The sequence below is a fragment of the Pteronotus mesoamericanus genome, unplaced genomic scaffold (assembly GCF_021234165.1).
Source record: "Pteronotus mesoamericanus isolate MK-2021 breed Mesoamerican mustached bat unplaced genomic scaffold, CSHL_Meso_final scaffold_12, whole genome shotgun sequence".
Classification (NCBI taxonomy): domain Eukaryota; kingdom Metazoa; phylum Chordata; class Mammalia; order Chiroptera; family Mormoopidae; genus Pteronotus; species Pteronotus mesoamericanus.
In genome coordinates, this window is record NW_026555303.1 from 4,891,148 (window position 1) to 4,913,791 (window position 22,644).

Sequence of the window (22,644 nt, forward strand, 5' to 3'; positions counted from 1 at the left end):
GATGAACAGGGTGGGGAACAGGGAGGACAGGAGGTTGAGCTCATGTAGTAGAGCGAGCAAAGGTTTGTTCACTTGCCTGCAGTTCCTAACAGGCCACAGACTGTTACTGGTCTATGGCCTGGGGACTGGGGACCCCTGGTATAATCTGTTTCATTACTAAAAATGTCACTAAGTACTTTTTTGGTGACAGTTTTTAATTCCAGACTGCAAATAGCTAGAGCAGGACCATTATAAATCTGGGACGCAATTCCCTAAACTCAATTATTGGAACTTCATGAAAGACCCTGAAAAGGCTTCCTAATGTTTGAGAGAAGCATGAAGGATTGCTCTAAATACAAATATATAATTTATTAATAATAGTACTTCATTTTTTCCACAAAATATAAAATAAGGCAATTTCACACCTGGAAAAGGTGGTATATGTTAGTATTTCTACCTTGACCAGCTTAATAATATGGCATGGCAAATGCCCCTAAATTTTAGTCAGGGTTAATCTTTCAAAATACCATTTTCCTACAGACTAAAAAGCTGTGAAAAGATTTAAAGAAGCCATACCATGAAGGTTTCAGAAATGACGTTAAGTCAAAAATCCACACATTAAGTATTTACATAAATTGGTAGAACCTATATTTTGTTGTTTACAAAACTGTGAAATTGGTATGTCCCTTAAATTTGTTTGTGTGTGCCTATGTATGTTTCTTGAGATAAAACTGAAAAATCTCAGATAGTGTATTTCTTTTCGATTTTTCTATTGTAACAGCTTCAGAGCTTTTTAAAGTATTTTTCCAAGTAAGAATACACTGGAAGAAAAGGCAGCGGTTTGAATCTTTATACACCTGTGTAACGGAAACCAGGAGCTATTGGTTACTTGTTTCCTTCATCTCAAGTGGTGACTTGCCAAGTCAGTCCTTTGTTCTTTCTGAATGTCTACAATGTTCTTTAGAGGAGAAATAGGGAAATGTATACACATAAGAAATCTTTTGCAATAATCATCTGCATGGATTAATCTTAAAATTGCACTCCAGATAAGTTATATCGCATTACTTCAATGTATATTTTAAAAGAATAAACAATTTACGTATAATTATTGTTCTCACTGATTTAAGAAAAACGTAAAGCCTATTTTCCTCCTCAGGTGTTTATGGCAGCATGATTTTAATTTGTTAATATAGGTAAGTAAGTATGATAACTAAAAATTTCACTTAGGCACTGGGATGTGGAATTACTGTAACAGGAGATATAAATATATGCACATATATATACATACATACATTTTTTTTTCTTCAGACCATCAAGGCAGAATCGGAAAGGGGAGTAGAAAGGCAGATAAAACAGTTGACCTTTCAGTTTTCTGCTGCCTACTGCAGAGAGAATTCTATTCCCTGTTTTCAAGGGGATCGTGGGAGAAAGAAGCAATAGAGAGAAGAAATAAACCACAGATATTAGGAATCAATATTTACCTTTAAAAATATAAATAAAGGTAATAGATTTTTCAGATTCATCCTTAGCATAAACATTCAAATGTGAAGTTTTTCTCAAAAATAGCCATATAAAGTATTTGTAGAAAGTAGATATATGTGCATAATTAGAAAACACTTCCTTAAATAAAATCTAAATCATATTAACTGCTTCTGTTAAACTTTGGTTTATTTTTAGCAATGATAACTGCCTGCAATATCATGCTGAAACTCTAGATTAACGATGTTTAATTTCAGCCAAAGTAGATGAATACATGAGCTTTCACTTGAAATAAAATTCTACATAACTTGACAAGGATGAAGCAGTAATTTTTTCAGTTTCCAAAATGGCTTCTCTTACACAGTATGCAACATTAGTGCCTCTCCAAATCATTAACATGCACATTTTCATTAGCCTTTTTCCTTTTCTGTGTAAGAAGAATCAGAAGCAGACATTGAGTAATTATTTCTTTCTATTCCTTTCTTCTCTTTACTTCCTTTTTTTTCGGGGGGGGGGTGACCTGCAAATATGAGTAACATTGTAAAATTTTTTACAAACTGGATGTTTTTGAAAGTTTTAGAACCCTTCAGTTGCTTACGCTTTTCACCATTACCATCAAGTCACACGCAATAACAAGTAACACACATCTTTACACTAAATGGAACACACATTTTATAATCTCAGTAATTATGTTCATATTAGTCTAATTGTGGGAGGAGTCCTGCAGTAGCTTTACAAATACAGGCTATTTCATCCGGCTTAGCTTGATCTTTGCAGAATGCATATATTTCCTCTCCATCCCTTGAGTGAATGTTTTGTCCTTCTCAAAATGAGTGATTTTGTATATTTAAATACTTTTATATTCTTTGGTATCAGGAATCACTTAGATGAGATAGCTCCATTGTGGCGAGAGCGTGACCTTTCCAAAGGTGCCCGTCTGTTATCTGAAAGACAAAGAGAGAGAACCAAAAACATGGTGAGCTTTAGATCTCAGCTATTACAGGATGCCAGGTTGAGAGAGGGTTTCAAATCTTCATGAAAAAAATCACTTCCAATGAATATGTAAATAAGTAACAAGGAGCCCAGATTGGAAGAGCTCACACTGCAGCTGCCAGACTGAGTTCAAGAGTTCGGCAATCAGCACTAAATAGCTTTCCTTGGTAAGTGAAGTAAGAGTGATAAAAGAAATAGAAGACTTTCCTCAAGCACAATCCCCTTGGAAATAGCAGGTGACAATAAAATTCCTTGGTAAGCACTTCAATTCCCCATGAATTTTCAATATGTACATTGGCTACCTCTAGAGGACACCAGCCTGGGCAGAGGAGAAGAGTTTTTAAAAAAAATTTTTACAATGATTGCAATATGTGGGAATCAAACCAGGTACTGAGGTTTTGACTGATTGTATGATGTAAACAAATTCAATACATTATATAGTCATAATGGGAATGAATAATGAATAGGTCCCATTCCCCTCAACTGTCACAGGAAACATAATCACTGTAGAGATAACTGTTGGCAAAATGCTTGGAAAGTAAAGTTTTAAAGTATTGAAAGTTGCTGAAAATAGTTTTAGCTTTAATAGGAAAAAAGTTTACAGCTCTGGATTGAGATGATCACTACTATGTTATCATCACCTCTGTTTTATGCTCAGCTTAAACACAATTGATACAGGTAAAAATCCCTTTCTGACAAAAGCATAATACACTTAGAGTCTCTATTTAGTATGAGACTAAGTCCCTAGAAATAATGGCAACCACCAGCACTTACATAAATGCTAACACTTCACATTCCTTAATTTGCTAATTCACACAACACCCCTGGGAGGTAAGCCCATTTCATTCTATCTTATTACCTCTGCTTTACTGATGAAAGTTACAGGGCAAATCAATGGTATGCTGGGGGACTTACAGTGCCAAGTTAACACCTAAATTGCAGGCCCTTTTGTTCAGAGGTAAATGTTGGAGTCTCTCAAGATACTATTCATTCCCTCCTTAAGATAATGATACGAAAGGAAGACACCTGTCTCTCCCACGAGAAGGATGAACTGTGAGAACTGCTGAGATTTTGCCAAGGTATCATTTTCATCTGTGCTGGTGTCTCTTGACTGACTCCAGATAGTCTGTGGTCAGTACAAAATGCAAAGAAGATTAACTTGCCTCCATGACCTTGGGCTCCTTAATACCCCGGTATGAATGCACTGAAGCAACAAGCTATAAACTTAGTGACTTACAAGCAATAATATCACAGAGAGGAGAGAATGAAAGAGGCATTTTCTCTTTCCAGAGATATATATGAGTGATTGTTTACTTGGGCAACACTTTAAAGATACTATTTTAAAAATCCAATATTTAGTTTGTGGTATGAATCACAATTCAGACTTTACAAATGTGGAGATAACATTCCTAGATAAAGGGATTACTACTTAGATGTCACTAGTTTTCATACAGTATGGTTTGGGACTTCTTAAAAAAACATTTAAAAGTGAGATTATAATATAACAGTTACCATTGCATTGCTACCATGTAAGCATTCAGTGTTAAAGCTATCGGATATGAGAATGTGGTTTCAATCACAGAGGATTGTCCCAGCTCCAAAAAGAGGCTTGCACCTTGGTGGTTTTACACATTAAGTCAAGTTGACATTCACATTCACTGCAGGAATGCCATTCGTATCCCATACACTCCCTCACTGCCCAGTAAATGATGCGATGTGAGGGTTTATGTCAACCTGCAACAAGTTGGTAGCATCTGGTGTGATAAAATAAACTTACAGGTTAAAATGAACTGAGGAAAGGACATTGAAGCTTTTGTATGGCAAGATAAACACTGGTTCAGGGTCTAAACTCGGCTCTTGGCATACACAAAAGAGAAATATTCTATATTTGCTCCCTTCCTTCCTCCCTTTCATTCTTCCTTCTCTCTCTTTTAATTTTTTGGTACCTAACCAGTCCCCTATGTTCATGAGATAATTTTAAGAGGGAGCAATTCTGTAAAGGTCACCACTTAATGTTTTTAAAAGATCAAGCTACAACCTTGTTTATGGAAAAATGCCATTAGAAACAATTACAGCAATGACTGATCTGAATTTTGTGATTTATTTACAATTCTCTGTATTTACATTAAAACTATTTTAGGTAGAAAACATATATTTATTCTCTAGACATGTATGGATCAGGGCACAGTGTAATTTAGAAGATGACATGTTATATGTATATATAACGAATGTATATATTCATCTCTCTTCACATTCTAATAGTTTGCAGTCTAATGATGATGTTTCATGCTTTGATTCATGCCTTCTTTGAAGCTGAAATGGAGAATCACTGAAATTTTTGAGATAAAAACTTCCATACTTATAGTATTAAATATTAATGAGTAAAAATCAGTGGCTGGACCCTCATAAGGTCAGGGCACATAGCTGGCATCCCATTATGATAAAGCAGGAAATGTTAGGTATTATTGCTGTGAGGGCTAATGGAGTAATTTTGATGCTTACATTGTCATTTTGGAAACGCAGGTGGAAGAAGCAGGTGTGCATGTGATATGATGAAAGCTCCAGGAGACCAAGAATGAACCAAATTAACTTTTCTAACCTGTGTGATTCTCCCTACACTACTGATACTAGAGTAGTTTACATTGTGAAAGCAGGAGCCTCTCCCCCAAAGGGTCAATAGTTTTAAACATTATGTATTTACCTGAGATGATGTGGAAGGCTTTGTTAGTGGTTACCCTTTCCAATATGCCTGTTGTCCTTTTGGAAACCAAAGACAGGAAGATGGGTGAGGCACCTGTGTGTTTTTGTATAATTGTTGGTGATACCGTGTAAAAACATTTCATTAGGAACCCACATTCCATATGGAAGATTATGAGCATGATTTGTCATAATCTTCCTCTGCTTCCATTTTATTAATATATGAGATAACAAACATATTATAGTGAATAAGAAAGCCTAGAGATTCTAGAATATCCCCAGGGTCTATGAATTCATTAAGGCATTCTATTATTTGTAAATACAAAAATTAATGCAGCAGTAAAGCCTGATATGTTAGTCCCAAAATTTAGCTTCCAAATCCATCACAGTTGGGTATGTATACACTAGCAGATTCTCTTTGGTCAACAAAGGCTTGTCTTTGTAAAGAAAAAGCCTCTTTGAAGGTAAAAGAATTCTGCTGTTCCAGACAGTGACCTGGTCATGGCATAAGGTTAAAGAGAGGAATGTAGTCACGTGAAAATGTGCATTCTATGGAGGAAGGATGGCTAAAATTAAAACAATATTCCAATCTGTCACCAAAATGGACTAGAATTACATGGTCTAGTTTTAACATGCTTCTGCATATTCTGAATATCAGGTTAGCCAGCTCAAACCAATGTCAAAGCTTCCCCACTGTCTTCAGAGAAAGACGTTTTGTGCTTTTTCTGAGCATAAATTGATTTGACATCCAACTCAAAATCTTTCCAACTAGGTCCTGCAGGGAATGAACTAAATTCATTACTGTATTGTTTTAAAATTCATTCATGCAATCATTTATTCAGCAACTACATACAAAGCACATCATCCATGAAATACCTGAATGTCACAAAGTTTCAGAACCATAGCTAAATCTACACCACTAATTCCTTTCTTAATGAAAACTTTGTGAAATTCAATAACTGAGGAATAAGGAATCATAGATAGAGCTGAAACCAAATGTGATGTGAGATAGGTTGAAGGACTGAAGTCTATGGTGTGTAACCTGGGAATGGGCAATTGATCCTCTAACAAAGTGAGTGTAAGCCAAAATACAAAGCGGCATCTTGAATATTGCATGAGCAAGCTAGGTTAAAACAGAAAAACTGATAAAAAGGCCATGTCCATTACTTATTTCCCCCCAAGTTAGGTGTTCATCTGTCATCTGTGGAAGAATTGTTTCCTTCCTGGTGCTTCATAGGCATGTAATTGTATATCAGTGGCAACCTAACATAATGCACTATACATTCCCAGCAGGGTAACATAAAACAAGTGTGCCTGGTATATACTGTACATTGTGTTACAAATATCTAATTTTAATGCAAATTAGTTGGCTAGAAAACAAAATAAAAGAAACCCTCTGTTATTTAATGTGAGCTCTGTTTTCTCCAAAGATCTTCAAAAGTGTGGGTATGGAAGATTGACCACCAATGGGTAAGGCACTACTTCCAGCATACTGAGCAAATAGATGACTTGGTTTACTGAGGTTAGGCTAAGAAAACCAAGAAAACTTTAGGTTGCTACAGGAAATATCTAATGAGTAGCTGTTTCATTCCAAACACTGATGAAGATAATTTTATTCTTTAATTATAAAATAACCAATTTTATTTTCATTTGTCTTATTGTTGTTCAATTACACTTGTCCCTATTTTCCCCTAATTACTCTCCCCTGCCTTACCTACCCCCAACTCACACATGGAATCCTCCCTGCCATTGTCTTTGTCCATGGGTCCTTTATACATGTTCCTTGATGACATTTCCCCTTCTTCCCCCCATTATCCCCATCCCCCTCTGGTCACTGTCATATAGTTCTTTTTTTCCATGTCTCTGGTTCTATTTTGCTTGCTTATTTGTTTTGTTGATTAGATTCTACTCACAGGTGAGATCATATTGCATTTGTCTTTCACTGCCTAGCTTATTTCACTTAGCATAATGCTCTCCAGTTCCATCCATGCTGTCATGATGGTAGGAGCTCCTTCTTCCTTTCTGATGCATAGTATTCCATTGTGTAAATGTATCATAGTTTTTTTACCCACTCATTTACTGATGGGCACTTAAGCTGTTTCCAGCACTTGGCAATTGTAAATAATGCTGCTATGAACATTGGGGTACATAGGTTCTTTTGAATTGGTGTTTCAGGAATCTTACGGTATAATCTGAGCAGTGGAATTGCTGGGAAGAGGGGGTTCATGGTTAGTTTTTTGAGGAAATTCCATTCTGTTTTCCAGAGTGGCTGCACCAGTCTGCATTCCCTCCAGCAGTGTACTAGGGTTCCCTTTTTTTCACAACCTCACCAGCACTTGTGGCTTGTTTATTTTTTAATGATGGCCATTCTGACTGATGTGAAGTGGTATCTCATTGTGGTTTTAATTTGCATCTCTCTGATGGCTAGTGATGCTGATCATCCTTTCATATGTCTCTGGGCCCTGGGTATGTTTTCCTTGGAGAAGTGTATGTTCAGGTACTTTGGCTGTTTTTTAATTGGATTGTTTGTCTTCCTGGTGTGGAGTCATGTGAGTTCTTTATATATTTTGGAAATCAAACCCTTGTCCAGTGTATCATTGCCAAAAATATTTTCCCATATGGTTTGTTTCCTTTACATTTTCCTGATGTTATTTTTACCTGTGCCGAAGCTTTTTAATTTGATGAAGTCCCATTTGTTTATTCTTTCCCCTATGTCTCTTGTTCTAGCAGCATATCAATGAAAATATTGCTGCATGGAATATCTGAGACTTTCCTGCCTATATTCTCCTCTAGGACTTTTATGGTGTCATGAATTATATTTGTCTTTTTTTAATTTATTTTTTCAAATACATTTGTCTCTGCCTACCCCCCACCACTTTATATTTAAGTCTTTTATCCACCTTGAGTTTACTTTTGTGTGTCGTGTAAGTTGGTGGTTGAGTTTCATTTCTTTGCATGTAGCTGTCCAGATCTACCAACACCTTTTGTTGAAGAAGCTATTTTTACTCCATTTTATACTCCTGCCCCCTTTGTAGAAATTAATTGACTATAGAGACATGGGTTTATTTCTGGGCTCTCTATTCTGTTTCATTGGTGTATGTGTCTGTTCTTATGCCCGTACCAGACTGTTTTGATTACAGTGGCCTTATAATCTACTTTGATATCAGATATTGTGATCCCTCCTACTTTGTTCTTCTTTCTCAAAATTGCTGAGGCCATTTGGAGTCATTTATGATTCCATATAATTTTTTGAAATGTTTGTTCTACATCTGTGAAATATGTCACTTGTGTTTCAATATGGATTGTGTTGCTTCTATAAATTGCTTTGGGTAGTATGGACATTTTGGTGATGTTAATTCTTCCAGTCTATGAACATGGTATATGCTTCCATTTATTTGTGTCTTCTTTAATTTCTTTCTTCAGTGTTGTGTAGTATTCTGAGTATAAGTTTTTTACCTCCTTGGTTAGGTTTCTCCCTAGGTACTTTATTTATATTTTGTTGCTATAGTAAGTGGGACTTTTTCCTGATTTATGGTTTTGATATTTTGTTGGTGTACAAAAATGTCTTTGATTTCTGAATATTGACTTTGTATCCCACTGTTTTTGCCAAATCCACTTATTAGTTCGAGTAGTTTTTTGGTGGAGTCTATTTGGTTTTCTATGTACACTATCATGTCATCTGCAAACAATGACAGTTTTAGTTCCTCCTCTTGAATTTGGGTACCTTTTTATTCTTTTTCTTGTCTGGCCACTGTGGCTAGGACTTCCAATACTATGTTGAATGGAAGTGGTAAAAGCAGACACCCTTGCCTTGTTTCCGATCTTAGTGGGAAAGCTTTTAGTTTTTGCCCATTAAATATGATGTTGGCTGTAGGTTTCTTGTAATGGCCTTCATTATGTTGACATTTGCTTCTTCTATTCCCACTTTTCTGACTGTTTTTATCATAAATGGGTGCTGTACCTTATCCAATGTTCTTTCAGCATCTATTGATACGATCATGTGATCTTTGTCTTCCCTTTTGTTTATGTGATGTATTATGTTTATTGATTTGCAAACATTGAAACATCCTTGCATCCCTGCGCTGAATCCCACTTGATCATGGTGGATGATCTTTTAAATGTATTGCTGTCATGTGGTTTGCCAATATTTTGTTGAGGATTTTGGCATTTATGATCATCAGCAAAATTGGTCTATAGTTTTCTTTCTTTGTCTTTATCTGGTTTTGGGATTAGGATGATGCTGGCCTCATAAAAAGAGTTTGGGAGTCTTCCCTCTCCTTGGATTTTCTTGGAATAGGGGCTACTTGCTCCTTAAATGTTTTGTAAAATTCTCCTGTGAAGCCATCCGGTCCAGTGCTTTTGTGTGCTGGGAGTTTTCTGATTACTGCTTCAATTTCACTAGCTACTATTGGTCTGATTAGGCTTTCTGTTTATTCTTGATTCAGTTTTGGAGGATTATATTTTTCTAGAAATTTGTCCATTCACCCAGGTTTTCAAAGTTCTTGGCATATAGTTATTCATAGTAATTTCCTACAATCCCTTGTATTTCTGTGGTGTCAGTTGTCACCTCTCCTCTTTCATTTCTGATTTTATTTATTCGGGTCCTCCCTCTTTTTTCTTGATGTGTCTGGTTAAAGGCTTGTTGATTTTATTTATCTTTTCAAAGAACCAGCTCCTGGATTTATCAATCCTTTGAATTGTTCTTTTAGTACCTATGTCATTTAATTCTGCTCTGATCTTGGTTATTTCCTTCCTTCTGCTCACTCTGGGCTTTGTTTGTTTTTTGTCCCTTTAGTTCTTGTAGTTGTAGGGTTAAGTTGTTTATTTGAAATGTTTCTTTTTTAGGCAGGCCTGTAGTGCTATGAACTTCCCTCTCAGGATTGCCATTGCTGTGTTCCCCAGGTTTTGTACTGTTGTGAGTTCACTTTCATTTGTTTCCAGAAACTTTTTTAAATCTTCCTAATAAAGATAATTTTAGACTATTATTCCAAAATCTTCTCATGGGAACATGTTTTCCCTTGTGTCCATGATTCCAAAACTGTTTGATTTATACTTGTTTTTTCCTGTAATTATAGGGATCCTGAATTGATACAGTATCTCACTCATTAGTAATGACTAGAAGGTGGCAGCTGAATTAGGCTTAGGCCTAATCTCTTGTTCGAGTACAGCCAATTGTTCTATTAGTTGATGAGATTCATTTTCTTCACTCTCATCAGAATAGTGACTTTTTAAAAGAAAAGAAATATGTTGGGATCAAACTTCATAAACAATTTGGCATTCTAATTTTTCATTCAACATTTCATTGTAGAAATTTTCCATGTCATTAAAGTTCTGAAACATGATATTAAAAACATTATTTTTAATGGCCACTTTCCATTATATTATATAAATAAACCACAGTTTGATTAACCATATCCCTACTGATGAGCATTTAAGTTGCTCCCATTTTTTCTATTATTCAAAGCCTCACAGTGAACATCCTTGCAGTTGCATCTTCATATATACCATGTGTGGCAATGTTAGGTAGGATAGGTAGAAAACAAAGGCAGGGTGGAGGAGGGAGTCAGGTCTCACCCACTGACTCCGCAGTCCTGAACCTGGTCCAATAATATTGCCAGGTGTTCCGACATCATAAGAAACACTGTGTTAACATAGGAGGAGGGAAGCCCTTGAAATTCTATGTATTGTTTTCACTATCTGGGAAAGAAATCCTTGAAACTGTGTATTCTTCCCAAGGCCTGGAAGTGGGAAGAGGAGGGGGTCTACAGTGCCCAAACAAGAAGCCAATAAAACAGCTTTGGTTAATTGTCTATCTCTTTTCACTATCTCCTTTACGAGAGAGTCCCTAGTGTTTACAGAAAGAGTACATAAATAACTTTGGGTAACTGCCCCAACTTTAACTAACTGTCTCCTGTCGCGTATCTGTTTTACAAGATGACCAAACGTAGTCTGGAGCAAGATAAGGATTCAGGCTAACAGACCTCTACACGTGCTTAAGTTTGAGGAGTCATGTTCCCCCCAGGTAAGTCGACACCACCTTTCCCCATCAATCAATATGTAACTTCTTCATCTCCATCCCACCAACTATCCAAGTCCTCAGAACAAAGGACCTGATGCTCTTGCCACCCTTGTCCTTGCCTCTTGCCGCTCTTACCTTGCCATGCCGTGAACCTATGCCTTTCACCCCCCACCTTGGCTAGGCCCATTCTCTTCCATGAGGATGTATCACTAATAAAACCTGCTTGCATACTAATAGACATGCTGATATGTAATTCTTTACTGCATCAGCAAGAAGAACTGAGTTTCTCCTGTAACAGAAGTGACATTGATAAGTATGCAAAATTAAGCGTAGCCAGAGACATCTGATAGACATTCAACTATATCTCTTATCCTTTAAGGTTTGATTTTTTTTACATTTGATTATTTAAATGATTTAGAATTTATTTTGTTGTGCCATGTCAGATACATTTCCACATTGCTTGCTTTTTTTTTTCTTGCAAAGAGGAAATGGGTTGTTCCGTCACTATTTGTTGAATAATCATGAATTTCTACACTGACTTATGATACCTCTTTGATCATAAATTATCTATACTAAGGCACATTTCTGTTCCACTGACCTAAGTATTTTTCTGTCTATTTTGGCCCCAGTACCTTCTGACTGCATTATTTCAGCCTCATAATATGTTTTAATATCCAGTGGAGATAATCCTCCATAATTTATACTTTCATTTCAGACATGTATTTTTAGGGAACATTCTGGATCTCTACATCATGCTATCATCATAAAACATCCTGAAAGAGAAAAAGCAGAGTTTGAAAACAAACCCAATGTGTACCAACAAGGCTCTCCTTAGTAAGGCTAGGTATGTATCTATTTGTTGAGCGCCAATGAGTCAAGTGACTCTAAAGTCCCAAATGATATTTTATTTTTAATCCTCACCAAAGGATCTGTTTATTGATTTTGAGGGAGAGATATGGAAGTGTAGAGGGAGAGGGAGAAGAGGGGAGGGAAAGAGAAAGAGCGGCATAGATGTGAGAGAGAAACGTGGATCACTTGCCTTCTGCATGTGCCCTGTCCGGAGATGAAACCCTAACCCAGGTATGTGCCATGACTGGGGATTGAACTGACAACCTTCTGGTTTACAGAATGACACTCCAACCAACTGAGCAACCCAGCCAGGATTCTAATGCTGTTTTTAAGAGTTCTCCTCAGGTTCTTCATTTTCTTAAAGATTTTAAAAAGCCTCTTTCTCTGTCTTCTGATCAGTTTTTTTATTAGCTGATAACTTTTCTTCTGGAAATACAGCAGAGACCAGCATTAAAAAAACGAGTATCACCAAATCTATGTAGAGATTTTATAATACCCTTATTCTCATTATTTTTGCCTTGTCAAAAATATGAGTAATTGGATTTAAATGTATAGTTTATTGGCTGTTGACAATAAAGTCTACTGTTTCTAGTTTGTATAATTTTCTTATATGTTTTTACAAAACTGGCTCTCACTACAAATCATAAATATTAATCTATATCAAACATTATTCGATTCTCACAGAATTGCATGCAAGGTTACTGTGCAAAAATGCATGTCTAGACGCCAGTCAATTATCTCCACCTAACAAATAGTTCTAGCCTTTTTCTAATTTCAATGACATAATATTCTTTAAACTAGAAACAGGCCATATTGTGTAATCTATATCCTTTATTCCATGCAAATAAATCCATGTAAAGAAAATAGAAACCCATATTACCATGGTAGTTCAGTTTGGCAGAAGAGATGAAAGTATTTTAATGGGGATGGTAATGGAAAGCAATAATGTTAAAGTAATTCAGAGGGTACTGTGACTATAGACACACAACTCCCATTAACTGTAATTGGAGTTAAGCACATATAATGATAACAAAATAGACCCCTAAATGTCTTTCCAATTGGAAAATAAGCAAATGTGTTCCAGGAAACAGTGTGCTTTTGTATATAATACAATACTCTTATTGAGATGTACAAATTATTTTCACACTGATATTGTTCAGGGTGTGATGTCAATATTTTTCCTATGCATAGGGATGTAGATCTGTCAGAGGTAACATTTGTAGAAGGAATGTCTTTCTTTTTCTCTTCTTAATGCTTAGCATTCATTATGTTATTAGAGGAAAATTCTCAATACTTGCAATGGATTTATTAATTCGGTAGCTTGTTATCAGCATGAAATTTTGCTGTGCTAGGGTAAAAACAAATTATGTTTTATAAAACTACAGTAGTGAGATTAAATCACTCTCTATATTTCACTTTCTTCTTATCCTCCCTGCCAGGTAGTAACTCTACTCTCTATCTCTATTATGAACATCATATTTTGCAAACTATCAAGTCTTATAGTAATACAAAGGTACATTATTAAACAAACTCAATTACAGCAACTTTAGGAGAATTGAAATACGTGATGAAAGTATAACCACATAGTACAATAGTAATATTAATTTAAGGCACTAAAATCTTAATCCATATTAAGCTACAAATGTAGAAAATATGCAATACTTTTATCTATCATAAACATGATATTTTCATAACATATGTGCAACCAACCTCTTGGGATTTTAAATGACTAGCATTTACATAATTGGTAACTTGAGTATTTAAAAGGATTTTATAAATACTCAAGTATTTCTATAAAAACAAAATCAGTATATTGTTCAGTATTTCAACTGCTACAGACTTTGCTATTGATTATTTTTGGACACAATGTCAAAGCCAGTGAATAGATTGTTTTAAAAAATATCCTTGGTTTTGTATATTAGCCATGCATTATGTTTGCTTCTATACAAGGAAATGCAGTTGGGCCCTAATACAAATTTTCTCTCTATAGGTTGAAAGTCTAATGAAAATGCCTGCACATTGGAAAATATGGAAAAGGCAACAAATAAAAATATGAATAATGTCAGAAAATAGTTGGAAATGCTCTCAAGTAAATTATATATGTGAAACTTACATTAAAGAGCAAACCAACAGAGAAGCCATAGAAACTATAACAGATATGCTCATATGTCTATCACAGCAGATTACACATAGCAGTTTTTCAAAAACTGTATGTTGATTAATCATCAGATCACTAGCAATGAATCAGGAACTGATCCTTCACCTTCTGCTATACTGCTTACACACAGGGAATATATTCTGCTATTAATTTAAGGAAATGATAGGAAACCCATACTTCCTTCCATTCTCCCTCCTTCCCTTACACACTTTCATCCACCCACAAATTTTAATGCATAAAGTACCATAATAATCACCCTCATAAATTATTAGTAAGGAAAGGATAAATGTACAATTATAATGTGAAACTATATGTCTCATAGCATCTATTACAGTCTAAGTATAATAGGGAAATCATATCCCTTGGGTTCAGGAGTTCGGGGTCAGGGAGAATGTCATCCTAATTAGGCCTTACAAGATAAGTGGATCTGGTCAGGATTGTGATATAGGCAGACATGGCTCACCTCCTCACACAACCACATCAAAATTACAGCTAAAATATAGAACAACCATCACTTAGAACCATCATAAATCAAGTTGGATGGGAGTCTGACAACTATGGAATTAAAGAAACCACATCCATCTAGACTGGTAGGACAGGTGCAGATGTAGAACGAGCTGGTCCCACACCCACATGGATAAAAATTCTGGAGGGATATCTCAGGAGTGAGGAGTCCCAGTCTAACACCAGGCCCCCCAGCGCAGGGTTCCAGTGCTAGGAAGATAAGTCCCCACAACTAATAGCTGCAAATGCCAGTGGAGACTGAGTCAGTGGAAGAAACTGCTGGAACTCCAAGCAGTCCCTCTTAAAGAACCCACATACAGACTCGCCTACACAGACTCACTCCCTCTGAGCCCCAGCACCATGGTAGCAGCTTGAAAGGCACCAGGGACATTCAGAGAGAAACTGAAGAGCCCGCCATCAAGGTAAGCAGAGGTCATTGTTCCTTTTCTAAATCTTTCCCCCACAGAGCCGGCAAGCTGGTGCCATATCTGAGATTCCATCAACCTGGCTAACACTGTTTGACCTGCCTTAGATATCCCTAGGCACTCGATCTCACCCAACTTATGGGCCCACCTAAGCTGCTATGAATGGCTGGTTTTGGCTCTTGCTTCATAACTTCCTATACCCTATCAAACAAGCAATAGCTGGCCTTAGTGATCCCCAGGCCCAGCACTAGCAGCAGCCAGCCTAGATTCACAGCTTGACCTCCTGTGGGAATCTCCAAGCCAAGCACAAGTAGCAGCCATCTCAGGTTGCTTTATAGCTCAGGCAGGCTGTCCCCAGACAAAACACAGGTGGGAGCTGACCTTACCCTGCATCACCTGGGAAACCCCAGGACCAGCACACCCAGTGGATAGCTACTGAACACATTGGAGCACCACCATCCTGCCACAACTGATCATCGATGGAGGGTGGAGGTTGGTGATCAGTAGTCACAGCCAATCCTTGCAGATGACTGGCCTGGGCAAATCCCTCCCACTGACCTGCCAGCAGCAACCAAGGCTCAACCACAAGAGGAGGGTGTACTCAGCCGACATGAAGGGTGCACCTCGAGTACTCAGCTTGGGTGATAGGGGAGGTTGTGCTGCTGGACCCTACAGGAAACCTACTATATTAGGTAATACTACCAAGACATAGTCAAAGCAGCTCTACTTAATACATAAAAACAAATACAGGGAGGCTGCCAAAATGAGGAGAAAAAGAAACATGACACAAATGAAAGAACAGAATAAAACTGTAGAAAAAGAGCTAAGTGAAATGGAAACAAGCAATCTATCAGATGCAGAGTTCAAAACATTGTTTATAATGATAGTCAAGGAACTTACTGAGGACCTCAGCAGCACAAAAAAGATCAAGTCAGAAATGAGTGATTTACTAATTAAAATAAAGAACAATTTACAGGGAAACAACAGTACAGTAGATGAAGTGGAGAATCAAATGAATGATTTGGAACATAATGATGCAAAAAAAAAAAAACAAAACAAAACAATCAGGATAAGAAGAAAAAGGAATGCAAAAAAAATTGGTATAGTATAAGCAGCCTCTGGGACAACTTAAAGAGGTCCGACATTCACATCATAGGGATACCAGAAGAAGAGAAAGCAAGAAACTGGAAATCTATTTGAAAAGTCAGTGAAAGAAAACTTCCCTAATTGGGTGAAGGAAATGGACATGTAAGTCCAGGAAGCACAGAGAGTCCCAAACAAGATGGATGCAAAGAGGCACACTCTAAGACACATCATAATTAAAATGCCAAAGGTTAAAGTGGGAGAGAGAATCTTAAAAGCAGCAAGAGAAAAGAAGTTTGTTACCAACAGGGAGTTCCCATAAGGCTGTCAGCTGTTTTCTCAAAAGAAAGTTTTTTGGCTAGAAGGAATTGGCAAGAAATATTCAAAGTAATGAAAAGTAGGCACCTACAGCCAAGGTTGCTCTCCTCAGCAAAGATATCATTTAGAATTGAAGGGCAGATAAAGAGCTTCTGAGACAAGATAAAGCTAAAGCAGTCCAACATCACTAAACCATTATTACATGAAATGTTAAAGGGACTCATTTAAGAAAAAGATCAAAAGTATGAACAACAAAATGGCAGAATCTATCAACGATTGAATTTAAAAATAAAATCTAAGCAATGAAGAAGAACAGAGACAGAATCATGGATACAGAGAGTGTTTTGATGGTTGCCAGATGGGAGGGGGTTTGGGGGAACGGGTGAAGAGGTAAGGGGATTAAGATGTACCAATAGGTAGTTTACAGAATAGCCATGGGGATGTAAAGTACAGTATGGTAAATGGAGTACCCGAAGAACTTATATGCATGGCCCATGGACATGACCAATGGTTGGGGGATTGCCCGAGGGAGTAGGGGTGCTGGGTGAGGGGGTCAAAAGGGGAAAATCAGGACAACTGTAATAGCATAATCAATAAAATATAATTTTAAAAATGATAGTGGGATTTCAACAAGAAAAATAGAAATATAACTGCTAATTTTTGGTTAGTAAAAGTGAGTTGCTTATATTGCTGACTATCTAATTACCCATTTTTTTTCTTATTTGAGGGGGCATGAAAAGCAATGGATATATAAAGGGAGAATCAGAATATCTATTCATATTTAACCTTTTGTTTTTCTATGAAAAGGAAGAACATAATAAAAGGAAATGTGCTGGGCTGGCCAGGTTCATAGCGATAACTATTTCCATAAACACATGATTTTAATTTTAACATTTTAAAAAGTCCCAAGTGATTTACAGATAAGACAGCAGACTGTTTCAAAAATAAAACAAAACAAACAAAAATACCTAGCAGAAATTGGGCCCTCTGGAATCATCTGGTTAGGTTCTGTTGTTAAAACCTGAATAGTATTATCAAGGGTAACATAGATTGCAGTGACTGGGCCAAAACTATTTGGCAAGATGAGAGTTAGAACAACCATTTGTGTTGGTGCAGGTAAACCAGCTGTTAAATGACAATGTGGATAAAGGGTCAATTCATTTCTATTAGCAGTCATCTCTGTGCCTTTCTACTCTATAAGTGACATAGGTCCCCATGACTATGAATATTATGCATCAGCCATTTCTCTAACTTTGATCATATGATGAGCAATCCTCTGTCATTTTTTGTGGCAGCAGTTTGTGATCTGCTTGAGCTTTCTTACTGATATGCTCACCTAGTATATACTAACCTGTCATCTGCTTTTGTTTCTGAATCACTGTAAGACTATATATCTACACTTTTTGTTTTTAACATATGTAGTTTATTTCTTGGGTCTGGGCTACCTAGTTCTTGCTGATCATCGAGCTTGAGAGTAATCAGCTCAATTCTACAGCTTCTGTAGCTCCACGTACTCTGGGTTATATAAGCTCACTGGTTCTGCAGTCATGCAGAAATGGCAGGCTTCCCACTACCTGATGCCTCCTTTCCTCAAAGGACCAGAACACAGAAATGTGTACCACTGGCTCTGATTTTGAGGGGAGAAGATATTAATCTATAAGCTATAATGTGCAAACCTATAAACAGGTATTTCTCATTAATAGTGTTCCCCATGGTACCCTGTATTTAAATATTTAACCAGTTATATGGACAAAGGCAAACTGTATGGTTCATATCACAGACACTTTAGCAGGTACCAGTAACATTGGTTTAAACTCTAAACAGTCCCTTAATGTAGAAATCAGTCAGCTGTTGTTTTAAATATGGGTAATTATGATAGAGTTAAAACACAGCTTCTCAATGTCATATTAATAACTGGCGGAAGTTCTTTTGTAATTTTAGTTTCTAATGCAGTCTGTGCACAATCTGAATGCAGGCCAAGCCTCTACATGAGTAAAAATAATGGCCAGTAACTAGCAACTTACCTATCATATATGTCTCAAAGAATCTTTCCTAGTTTTTAAGTCTACTGGAACAAAGTCAATCCTCACATAATTAGACAAATATATAAATATGAATGGTTGTACATTGATTTTTCCAGCATTATTTATACTAGTGAAAGTTGTAAATGATATATATGTCCATCATGGAATTAGATTAGTAAAAGATGGGACCCACATGCATTAGGATACAAAGCAGCCATACTGAATTATTATGTAGATCTACATGTACTTGATCTACATGCTATTATCAATAAATCAACAAACAACAAGTATTACGAAGATGTGGAAAAAAGGGAGGGGATCCTAATACACTGTCGGTGGGATTTCAAACTTGTGCAGCCACTATGGAAAACAATATGGAGGTTCCTCAAAAGTAAAAAATAAAACTACCATATGATCCAGCAATTATACTTCTGGGTGTTTGTCCAAAGAAATTCAAAACACTAATTTGAAAAGATTATGTACCCCTGTGTTCAATGCTGTATTGTTTACAATGGTCAAGAAATGGAAGCAACCTAAGTTTCCATTGATAGATGAATGGATAAGGGAGATGTGATACATATATAATAGAACATTATTCGGCTAAAAAAAAAAGAATAAAATCTTGCCATTTGTGGCAATATGAATGAACCTAGAGGGTATTGTGCTAAATGAAATAAGTCAGAGAAAGATAAATGCCATATGCCACCACTTACATGCAGAATCTAGAATACAAAATCAACAAACAAAACAGAAACAAAGTCATAGACACAGAGAACAAATTGATGGTTTCTGGATGGTAGAGGTAAGGGGATGAAGGAAAAGAGGGACAGGATTAAGAGGTACACAATGGCATTGGCTGGGTGTCTCAGTTGGTTGGAGTGTTGGCCATACACCAAAAGGCTGTGGGTTCGATACCTGGTCAGAGTGCATATAGCAGGCAACTAATTGATATTTCTCTGTCATATTGATGTTTATCTCTTCCTCTCTCTGCTTTCCTCTCTGCTCAAAATCAATAAATATATCCTCAGGTGAGGATTAAAATAAAGAAGTATAAATTGATAGTTATACAAAATAGTCGCAGGTATGTAAAGTAAAGCATAGGGAGTATAGTCAATAATATTGTCCTAACAATGTATGGTGTCAGATGGGTACTAGACTTATTGGGGTGATCATTTCACAAGTTATATAAATGCCTAATTACTGTTTTGTATACCTAAAACTAGTATATATTTTATGTATACTATAACTGGAAAATAAAACAAGAAAAAATAAAATAATGGCTTATAAGTCAACTGGATTTAGAACGCAACTAAAACTGTCTTTGTATACTGTTGCCATTTATGTAAGTATTTCATTATTCTTAGATTCTAAATTCTAACAGTTCTAGTCTTTTTTGGGGAGTTGTGAACATTTTATTTATCTTTATTTTATTGTTTTTATTCTTATTTATGTGGTTTTAGTCTTAAGAAGTGAACCTAGACATTGTCTCTCTCCAAAAAGATAGGTAAAAATTCAGAAAGATAAGGAAGTGTGTGTCATGACATCATCTGGAGAGCTTTACTTCAATGGTAACACCTAATTAGACTTGGAAAATCCTTTGCAGCAACATGTTCCCCACAAATGACAAATTCTAAAAAGAGTCTGCCCTTTGATGGTAAATAATATAGACCCATTTTCAAAAGACATGTGTACGGGTATTCTTCCTGGTTAATGCAGGCAGTATAGTTGTAGTGAGGGGAGTCTTGGCAAAAACTATTATACTGTTTCTTACCAGCATGTGTACAGGTGCAACGTTGTGCAAGTTTTAGCTACTTTGGAGACAATGGGATAAGATGCAAACAGATGGTTATAGAATTTTTTTTTCAGATTAGCCTATAAAAACAAAGACTTAGTAAAAATTCATTAGGAAATCATAATTTGTCAAGGTTCTGACTTGATTTATTTCACAAGTCATCACGGGCTCAGGTGTTTTTATGCCTTTGGGAAAGTAATGAATATCTTTTATAGCAATTTATTTATTTTATTGTCATCCAGTGGGTAGAGAAATTTTGCCAGGTTGCTTTCTATTACTTCTCTGTTGTAGGATTCTAGTTTTCTGGACAGATTTTTCCTTAGGGTAAAAAGAAATATTTCTAGAGATTCAAGCATGGCTTGAATGATGCATCTAGTAATAGCAGTCGCTTTTTTCCCCCATAGGACATTAGATTTACCAAGCAAACCACTCACCTTGAATTTGGTTTCCTGAGCAGACCTTTTCACTGGAAAAAGAAAGCCTTCCTTGCGGTCATAAGTAGGGTCTGTTCTCCTGTTAGGTATATTTCCCTCTGTCCAAAAATTGGCCTGTGATTATTTCATCAGCTCTTTCATGAATACCAACTATGTGCCTCACATGGTTACCAGAGATAAATGAGCTAGCCTCTTCTTTCCAGGCAGGTACTATGTTGAGATTGCGGCCTTTTGGCTAAAAAGTCTAGTCTGATGAGGTGTGTTAGTGCTTCTTCTGTAGTTTGCTGAACAGTTCTCAGTAAGTCTGAGTCTTCAAAAATGAAGTCTAATCCCTTTCCCTCAAGATATTCTCACTTAAATGAGGGTAGCATATAAAGATAATTAGAATATAGTTACAATGAGTACTATGATTAAAGGTATACTCTTCAGGAGCACAAAAAAGGAACACTTAGCCAAGTCTTAGGGGAAGCATCTCTGGGAAGACTCTCTAGAGAAGGCAGCGGTCTAGTTGGTTCTTAAAGGATAAAGATGAATTAGCCTGGAGGAAAAGTATGAGGCCTGACCAGAAAAAGTCCAGCCATATGTGTTCAAAAGGGAGTGAAATTAAGATAGTTCGATTTGTTGATCATGTTGTGGAGGGGGCCTTAAATGGGACAAGATAATTGGACAGGGAAAGTAAAGAAAGTTAAAGACAACTAGAAAATTTTTAGCTTATACATTTGGGAGAATGGAGAACTATAAGAGTATATAAGAGGAAGAGGAGTTGCATTCAAGGAGGAGATGATGAGTTCAGTTTGGGATTTTTCAAGTTGGAAATACCTTTAAGTTATCCAGTGGGGGCTTTATAGCAGAGAATTAAACATTACAAGACTGAGGTTTAAGGAGAAACCTGAAAAGAGTGTCAAAGCCTTGGGTAATTTATCACATAGACTGTAACTGAAGCTGTTTATGCAGGAAAGTATGTAGAATGAGAAGAGCAGTGGGCTGATGATCAATTTTTGGAACACTGACATTTAATAGATGAGCATAGGAAGAGGAATCTGTGAAGGGGAGAGCAAATATTCAGAGGTACAGAATGAAACATTAGAGCACACATTATAAAATTAGAAGAGTAAATATCTGAAAAATGGAATAAGCAATAGTATCACATGCTATAGAAAGATGCGGTATAATAAAGACAGAAAACTATCAGCTTTAGAAATATGAAGATCATAAGAGACATTAATGAGAACAATTTCAGTTAAATAAGATGAACAAAAGCCATATTGCTGAATATTGAGGAGTAAGTGGAGGCAATGAATGTAACTTATACTTATATTTCCCATGACCTTGAAAGAGGTGATATTGTCATAGAGCAAAAACAGTTATCTCAGGTCATTGTGCCTGACGTGCCCAACACACTACTCCTAGCTGAAACTGCTTGTAGTTTTTTACTTAGGGAACCAGCCCTGAATAGGCTTTCCCTGCCCCACCTCCATACCACAACAGAGGCTACTGAATGGCCTATTAATGGTCAGGTCATCAGTCCCCTTCAAGGGTAGCCAATTCATAGGCTAGCTAGTAACACATGGCATGCCTTGAGATGAAAGACACTATTCATAAGGCAATAAATCTGTTGAAAAAGAAATAAAAAAGAATGAACACATATACAGAAGGAAGTAACACCAATTTTGTTTCTTAAGGTGTCCTGAATAAGTTTCTGTACTAAATGAGCCTGATAAAACAAAGACAGGAATTACATGATTTGATTCCTGAGATTGGGGCCAACTATGCTAAAAACATAGTCAGTGAAGCTCACTAGGCCATGATTTCTTAAAGCAGGATATATTTAAAGTTTTGTGTTTTCATTTTTATGTAAAAAAAACCTTGACATAAGCATAATCTGTGTCA

The 22,644-nt window shown here is 36.5% G+C and overlaps 1 protein-coding gene across 2 annotated transcripts in view; it reads right to left on the minus strand.

Annotated features, from left to right (window-relative positions):
- Positions 1–1,871: 1,871 nt before the first annotated feature.
- DIAPH2 (diaphanous related formin 2) overlaps positions 1,872–22,644 on the minus strand; it is a 908,710-nt gene continuing 887,937 nt past the window's right edge. For both annotated transcript variants that reach the window (XM_054587910.1, XM_054587909.1), the window contains one exon: positions 1,872–2,402. In XM_054587910.1, the coding sequence (XP_054443885.1) occupies positions 2,338–2,402 (65 nt within the window). In that variant the 3' untranslated portion in view covers positions 1,872–2,337. The remainder of the gene's footprint in view (positions 2,403–22,644) is intronic.